The sequence below is a fragment of the Haplochromis burtoni genome, unplaced genomic scaffold (assembly GCF_018398535.1).
Source record: "Haplochromis burtoni strain Fernald_Lab_line unplaced genomic scaffold, NCSU_Asbu1 Contig_42, whole genome shotgun sequence".
In the NCBI taxonomy this organism is placed as follows: domain Eukaryota; kingdom Metazoa; phylum Chordata; class Actinopteri; order Cichliformes; family Cichlidae; genus Haplochromis; species Haplochromis burtoni.
Window position 1 is genome coordinate 115,843 of NW_024582403.1, and position 8,496 is coordinate 124,338.

General features: G+C 38.2%; 2 protein-coding genes across 2 annotated transcripts in view; both read right to left on the reverse strand.

Moving 5' to 3' along the window:
* Positions 1-3,101, reverse strand: part of LOC102298494 (selectin P) — a 7,016-nt gene extending 3,915 nt beyond the window's left edge. The window contains exons 1-9 of the mRNA XM_042220055.1: positions 2,965-3,101; positions 2,785-2,854; positions 2,314-2,703; positions 2,129-2,236; positions 1,554-1,739; positions 1,277-1,468; positions 588-773; positions 295-480; positions 6-180 (exon numbers count right to left, since the gene is read on the reverse strand). Coding sequence (XP_042075989.1) covers positions 6-180; positions 295-480; positions 588-773; positions 1,277-1,468; positions 1,554-1,739; positions 2,129-2,236; positions 2,314-2,703; positions 2,785-2,854 — 1,493 coding nt within the window. The 5' untranslated portion in view covers positions 2,965-3,101. The remainder of the gene's footprint in view (positions 1-5; positions 181-294; positions 481-587; positions 774-1,276; positions 1,469-1,553; positions 1,740-2,128; positions 2,237-2,313; positions 2,704-2,784; positions 2,855-2,964) is intronic.
* A 2,606-nt stretch (positions 3,102-5,707) lies between these two features.
* Positions 5,708-8,496, reverse strand: part of LOC121814381 (E-selectin-like) — a 15,709-nt gene continuing 12,920 nt past the window's right edge. The window contains exon 7 of the mRNA XM_042220051.1: positions 5,708-5,742. Coding sequence (XP_042075985.1) covers positions 5,708-5,742 — 35 coding nt within the window. The remainder of the gene's footprint in view (positions 5,743-8,496) is intronic.

Genomic DNA, 8,496 nt, shown 5'->3' on the forward strand with positions numbered 1-8,496 from the left:
AAGGTGGAATGTCTGTACTCCACATGCCCATGGAGGTGCACTCAGTGCTGGACGTCCCATTCAGCAGAAAGCCCTCATCACATGTTGATGTGCACCGAGAACCAAAACTGAAGGAACCATTTGGGTCAGAACATGATATGGAGCCATGAGAAGGAGAACTAATTGGAGTACATTTCTTAGCTTAAAGAAAGACAGACATAAGAAGAGGCAGCTTCTTAACCTGTGGTTCACATTCAAAACAGTAAAAAAAAAGTTTTTAAATTATATAGTATATATATCAGCATTTAGTCATACCCAGGCAAACAGGAAGTGCATGACTCCAGTTACCCTGTGAAGAACATTTTGTCACATTTGTACCAATTAGATCAAATCCTTCTTCACACTGAACAGTGCATATTGAGGTGTAGCTGTGCTTGTTTATAGGGTCATGGCATTGCAGATAGGCATGAGGTGGAGCCTGAAGACTGTTGCACTGTACCACTAGAAAAGAGGAAACACTGTTCTTTCAACATCACAGTATGCAATTTTTATTTCTATCCAGAAAGCGTGTGCTGCTTTGTGGTACAGCAGAGTAGTTTGCGACACACCTGTACATGTAGGTGTAGGCTTGCTCCATTGTCCCAAGGTCAGACAGCTGAGTACCTTGTCCCCAGTTAAATAGTAACCCTCCTTGCAGGTGAAGTTACACCATGAGCCATAAGAGAAAGGCTCCACGGGGTCAACGCAGGTCATGTGGCCCATAGCAGGGGAGAAAACTGGGGAGCATTTTCTCACTGTGGTGAGACACAGATATCACTCAGAGTTCACATAATGCAGATCAGTGCTCTTATATAAAATGTCAGTTTGAACAACTGTATGTTATGACTGCGCTTTCACAAACATAGCTTAATCATCATGCTGAGATCATTTACGGTCAAAGAAAAAACAAAAAAACAGTTTACCGACCCATGAAAAAAAATCAGTGTTGTTTGTCCAGCACGGACTTAAATGAGTGTGAAGTGGAGTGATGACAGGCGTGACCTAAAGCTAATCTGCTGCACAGTCCAGACAGGATGTGAAAGTGGACTGAGTGCAGTTATGCAGTAGTGTATCTCGAAAGTAAATCTGTAAAAAGGGTTCAAGTATTACACAAGTTCTGTGAAAAGTAAGTGACACTCAAATACACACACAGACACACAAAATGAAAGCCATAATCAGTTTAACTAAAAGTAAAAATGAGTAAACTAATTAACCACCATACAGAATGATTTAAATTCAAAGGCAATGACAAGTTTACCTGTACAGACTGGAACAGTGGCTGTCCATTGGCCAGTTCGGTCACAGATGATCTGGTTCTGCCCAATCAGTTCATAGCCTTCATCACAACTGAACTCACAGGTTGAGTTGTAGCTGAAGGCTGCGATGGGGTGGCTGCAGTTCATGCTACTCGCGCTGAAGTTGGTGTATTTCAAATTTGGACACTGTGCAACTACGATAAGCAGTCAAAATATGTTTTGTAACTTTGCCATGTGAAACATCAGTTTTTAAAAACAGCTGGTTTCCTGTTGCCGTACCTTGACACAGAGGAACAGGGTGGTTCCAGAGCCCATTGGCTTGGCAAATCAGTTGAGGCGCGCCTATTAACCGAAATCCAACTTCACAGAGAAAATGGCAGGAAGAGTTAAAATGATTAGACCCATAGGGATTAGAACAGCGGTGAGAGCCTTGATCTGGATGAGGAAAAGGTTTGCATGTGATCGCTGAAGATAAAACAAATAAAAATTAGTTCATGTCTTTTGTTTAGGTTTGCAAAAATATCTTTAACAATTGTCAGTAGGCTAAAACTAAAATACAGAAGTTCCCGAGGAACAAATGAGGGACAAATTAATAACAATCTAACCCTAAATGGACTGCTACGGTGAGGTTCTATGCCATTCAGATATAAAACGAAGACTTAAAGATGGTCAATATTATTCAAAATCAATCACTTGTTATGGGGACTCTTGTGGCTGAGTTGTCTGGTAACTTCATTAAATAAGTCTGAGGTGGTCAGAATGAAATATCAGGCTAATCCCGGCTGGTTATTTTAATTTAATAGTTGTATATTTGGATTGCATATTGCAATATTCTACAGATCTTATCAGCTTACCCTCTTCACAGCGTAGGCCTCGGAAACCAGGATGGCACTTGCAGATGTGGCTTCCAATGCTTTCCACACAGTCTGCATGAGCACTACAAGACTCATGTTTGCAAGAGGCTGCAAATCACACAAAAAGTGTCAGATGCTGTATTACATTTACAGTTTTCCATCAAACTAAGTGAAAAGTATCCTACCGGTGTAGCAGACAGCTCCTTTCAACTTATTGCAGTTCTCATTGTTCCACTTGGCTGTGTCTCTCGCCCTCTTAATGTATATCTCCACACAGTCCTGACGGGGTATGGTATCTGGCTCTGCTGATGCCCAGTTTTGAGCCTCTTCAGGTACATTCTGACTGGTGTTTACTGAGGTCCACAATCCAGCCACTCTGTGAATCCCTATCCAGTAATATTTTGGATTAAATGGTAGCAGATCATTGAAGAAATTGGTCTCCTCTTGGTTCTGAATGGCAACCATATCCGTGAAGAACTTCTGGCACCACTTGCGAGCCTCATACCAGTTCTGGTTTGGACCAGTGCTGTAGTTGTATGTCCATGCTTGCACACCTCCTTTCCTACTACTCAAGTCTAAAAATGTAGCATAAGCACAGTAAGATAAATGTGGACTGGTGAAGAAAAGTGTTTGGTGTGTGTATTACGCAGGCTTACCTACAGCAAACACAATCAGCGTAGCTATCAGCGCGTTACAATGCGAGTTTTGTCTTACATCACCTGACATCTGAAATACAAAGAAAAACAACTGAGAACGACACATGGCTGCTATGTGTGAGAATGAAGGTACAGTATCAATTTCTATAGGTATGAATGAACAGCCGTTACGTGTCTTACCTTCTGAGCCGTCTTTAGTTACTAATTCTTGGCATTTAACTCTCTCCTCTTCAGTAAATGGCAAAACAGTATTATCTGTCCTCCAGGGACTGAGCCAATGTCCAGTTTTGTAATATCATTTCTACCACAGCTTCCTTTCAGGAAGGGTTTCACTCAACCACTCACAGCACCCTCCACACAAGCATGCACACATCCAAAGATAATTATATATTCAGAAAAAGACATGCAGACACAGTCACTAAAACATTATTTTTATTCACATTTACATTTCAAAGCAATTTACAAGAATGCGGCACACATGTCTGAACCATACCATGATGACAAACCATCGAATATACACAATTACATAATTTATAAGTATGCAACATACCAAATGTAACTTTTACAACATATTAGGTAAAAGCCTTAGCTGACTAATATTTAAATCAGCATCCAGTACATGATGCAAGGAGACTGATTTCCTCAATCTCTAAGTGAACTGTCTTGGTGTCAAATATATTCTAATTAAGGCGTTGGATGTTGTTTACGGTTGTGTATCACAGGGTGGACTTCCTTCTTCGGGCAGCCTGTGCAGGACAGAACAATGTTCTTAGATTTTCCCCCCAAATTCTTTGAATACTAAGTTAGCAAAGGCTGTGAGAAAGGGTGGAGCAGCTTAAGACAAACGTATAATTTCAACACTGACCTTTCTTGGGAAAGTTTCTTTCCTGTGAGAAACAGAGAAATGGATTACTTTTGAGGGGTGTTGCAATAAGATTGCACTGAATGTTTTATTTGTATAGAGAGTAGTTGAGAATGACTGACTTTGTCTGTGTTTTATGCAACAAAAACAGATGCAGCAGAAGGTAGAGAGGGCTCCACATCCAGCTAAAGCCAGCAAAGCCTGTTTATAGCCTGAAAAAGAGGGGAAAGCAATTTTTACCATTCAGTTATACATTACAGCACATCATTCATGTACATGTCAAAACTACTGCTTTCCATCAAAATGATTTAGCATGAGTTACTGGAAGCACAGTTCTTATGGCAAAGAAACTATAAAAACCATACATGAAATGGCCGGCCGCCATGTTTAATGTTTAACAACATTTTACAAACATTTACATGATTTTTTTGAAATTACTTGTACAAGTAGGTCTTGGGCCACTCCAGACTCTGGTCTCTCCACAAGTGACGGCTGGTGAGCCAATCACGAAGAAGCCAGGGTCACACTTAAAATGACAGGTTGTCTTGAATGTCTGATTTCCTCTGGAGCAGTTATGGGATCCATTATAAGTTTGAGGTAGAGGGGGACACTCCACAGCTGAGGGCACAAACAGGTTATACAACATCTTACAGTATGTTATAATACATTTTAAAGCACTGTACTTTATTTTTATTTATTTATTTTTTTATACTTTATTTTCATTTATTTATTTTTAGGAACAGGAACATTAACATTTACACAGACACAGCAAGGGAAAAAGGTAAACAACTAACTAGAAGTAAAAATAATAAGATAAATAAGATAAATAAACGAATAATAAAAAATAATGGAGGGAGGGGCTCACCCAGGGCTATGGGAAGTTACTAAAATGTAGTTTTTCCACTTGGAGACACACCGTGCATCTTCACCCCCATACCTACGTCTATGTACATACTCACACATACTTTCAAGTATCTACATACACATCTACATATACATACATAATACATATCTACATGTGCATGCATGCATACTCATGCATGTATACCCTTTGACATAAAATCAGGTTAAATGAAAACAGAATGGGAAGGGAATGAATAAGATCCTTTTCCTACATTATTCACAACCCTTTCGCATATTCGAAAACCATTTTGACCAATATCTTTGAAATTTGTCTTTACAGAGTCTTAGAGAAAAGGTCATCTTTTGCATTTCACAAATGTCTTTTACTATGGCTGACCACTCTCCAACCGTTGGTGGGTCCTTGTCCATCCATCTTCTAGTTATTGCTTTTTTACTTGCTGCCAGGAATATTTTAAAAAGGTGTTTATCTTTCCTATTCATCTCAACTGGTACATTTCCCAAATATATTGTAGCAAAGCAAAACTGAATCTCAAAACCTATGACTTTTTTTAAATCCTCATTAGTATTTCGGCCCAATAAGTGTACTTTATTTTTAATGTGATATTACAGTTTGGTATTACTACCGCTCTAATCAGTGGTAACAGTAACTTAAAATGCTTCACTGGAAGCACAGCACTTATGAAAACAAACCTGTGTATTTTCAAGAACCTTTAAACTTTTAGATGATTTCACGAAATTACCTGCACAAGTAAGTCTCGGCCCACTCCAGTCCCCAGTGTCTTCACAAGTGACAAATGACGAGCCATTTATGAAGAAGCCAGGGTGACACTTTAATCGACAGGTCGTGTTGAAGGTTTGATTTCCTCTTGAGCAGCTATGGTATCCATTATAAGGCTCAGAGAGAGGGAGGCATTCCACAGCTAAGGACACAAACAAGTTACGCAACATCTTGTAATGATTTATAAAAGATTTCAAAGCACAAACATGCTGGTGCGTGCACATTTTAATGTTATATAAGAATGTGGATAATGAGTCGCTGAAAACAGAATAAGTGTAGCAGTTAAACTAAATCTCTTTTTAAGTATTTACTTCTATATCTAATTGTACGATAAGGGGGGGGGGAGCACTCAGGACAAAACCTGGGTTCCAGTTAAATCGACATGTTGTATTGAATGTTTGATTTTCTCTTGAGCGGCTTTAGTATCTGTTCTCAAGCTGAGGAAAATCCACAGCTGAGGGCACAAACAGGTATGCAGAGCATCATGTAATGTCTTGTAACAGGTTTGTAATATGAAAATAACACATTTTAAAGCATTTATATTGTGTTTTTGTGTTCATACTGATGTAGGCTTAATAATGATAATTTCAGTTTTTGAAGAAAAACAACACGAGTCACTTATATATGTAGAGCATAAAAAATTGCGTATATCTCAAAGCGTGTGTGTTGGAATATACAACTCTGTTACGATTACTTGTTTCCTCCGTGCAAGTATGCCTGCACATTGTTTCACACATTACTAATAACTGTAACTCTTTATGCATTATAATAAAAAACACTAAATTGCTCACGTGTTTGGCACCTGTCTCCCTTAAAACCACGTTCACAGAGGCAGGTTGTACTGTTGATGGCCTCCTGGCATCTTCCTCTTTCACAGGATGATTCATTGCACTGGGCTTTTAAGAAAAAGCACACCAATATAAGGTCACTTATCACTATAAAACCTTCACAGCTTTTCTTTGTATAGAAGACACTTTATTTCTTTTTTAATAATTGATATTAAAAAAAATTAGTTTTAAGACAAGACATGTTATCCTGAAGATGTTAGAAAAGTTAAACAATGCAAACAAAAAATATCTGACATTACTGTAATGGTGCATAGCACATTAAAATAATATGTAAACAATTTACTTCAATAACAAATAAAAATAATATTTAAAACAAATATTATGAACATGTAAAAACTATTCTGAAATCAAGATTAAAGGAAATCAGCCATGCTTTTTCATGAAAATATAAAGTTATGATATAGCAAAAAGAAAAAAAATCAACAAAGCAGAATTAAAAATGTGGTAAAAAACTGTGCAGGAAATACTATATGACAGGTTTACGTACTTTTAAAACACGCTGCATATTTTGATTTGCTACATTTCTCATCGTTCCACTTCCCTCGATTTTCTCCTGTGTTAGTGTAGATCTCTACACAAAACTCTGTTGCATGGACATTATTTGGTTCATTTGGTGCCCATGAATTGTTACCAATCCACGTGCTGTTATTCCCAATCCAAATCCAGCTTTCATTCATATGGTTTCTAGTGATTCCAATCCAGAAATATGGGGAGCTGCTTTTCTGTGGCAGGATGGAGACCAGATAATCATTCTCCGCTTGGTTTTGGATGACCACCATGTCTGTGAAATATTTCTGGCACCACTCTCTGGCCTGGGTCCAGTTCATTGTCTCGTTTGAGTAGTGATACGTCCAGCACAGAGTAGTCTCAGCCAAGCAACTACCTGCAAATGTTCAGAACAGCTTTTAATGTAATAATTAATAAAGTTTTCTGACACGTGTCAGCCGGTCTTTGCCCAGCAGCCACACATTTCACTGGAACTGGAATTAAAACTTACCAAAGATGAGGATTAATGTCCACTTCATCTTCAAAGAGCAATTTACTGTCTGTACAAAGAAGAAAGAGTATATTTTCAAAAGTACTAATGAATGTCACCACGGAGAGTTGCCGAATAAGAAAATTGTGACTTACCCAGAATTAATATTATAATATTGTCCTTTGAACTGTTTGACGCAAACTCCTACATAAGTTAAATCCCTGTTTTTTTCTGATCAACTCAAACATAAAACAAAAAGCGTTACAGCAGAAAAATGTAAAGGTTGTTAGACGAAACTCAGGACCAGTGTCAGGCTTTTATATGTTCTCGTTTGCCATTCAGAGCAACATTATCATACAATAACTGGATGTTTGCTGTTCAGGCTGAATGCATGTAACGAATGATTTACTGAATATTTTAATGACTTTAACAAACCTTTAGGGAAACCCCACCTATTTCTAGTAAAGGTGGTTTCAGGGGCAGATTTTAATGAAGAAAAGGTACACAATGCCACAAGGTGCTTACTCATAGAGGTTGGACTACAGCCTTTGAAACACTTTTTAGTGTTTAAATAGGAATTTTTAAGCCTTTCATTTGTGGCTAGAATGAGTGTTTTCTTGTCTGTTTTCAAAAACACGTCTTCTCCATATCCTGACATATTGATGTAATGGAAACTCTTTTTAACGGCAGTGTCCTTCGAGACAACTTTAGACTTATGAAAGATGCGAGATGTGAGTTCCTGTCCAACTAAAGTAAAAGAGACTGAATTTTTTAAACAATGAACTCTGGGAGAGAAAAAAAGAATACCTAGGAATATAATTGTTCCTTCTTTGAATACCGCTCACTTTTATATGTTTATTCTGCTTTGTCATGAAGTTTATGATGGAAAGGTCGATGTTTTGGCAAGAGATCTGGGAATTTTTCAAAACACATCCTTCCTCAACCCCTGAAAAGAAACCCAGAAGGTTGTAGAAGGTCATGGCTGAAACTGGGAAACTAGATTGGTTTATGATAGAAATCATGAGTCAGTCTATGAAGGCTGGCTCCACAGAAGGCTATTACACATCCCACTACTACACATCCTGCTTGGCTAAGCGTTCCTACCAGTGTGGTGACACTGACACAACTGGCTGAACTTTTTTATTAGTCCTCAGTATATTTTTATCAAATGAATATCAGAACATTTCCGAACATAGAAAACAGCAGATAAAAAACATCAAATTTGAAGTGTTACAGTAACAAAGTCAAAAAATAGAACACACACACACACACACACACACACACACACACACACACACACACACACACACACACACACACACACACTCAGCTATCATGACAGGACGGGCAGATGATGATAAATGCAGAGGAGGAAAAGCAATTA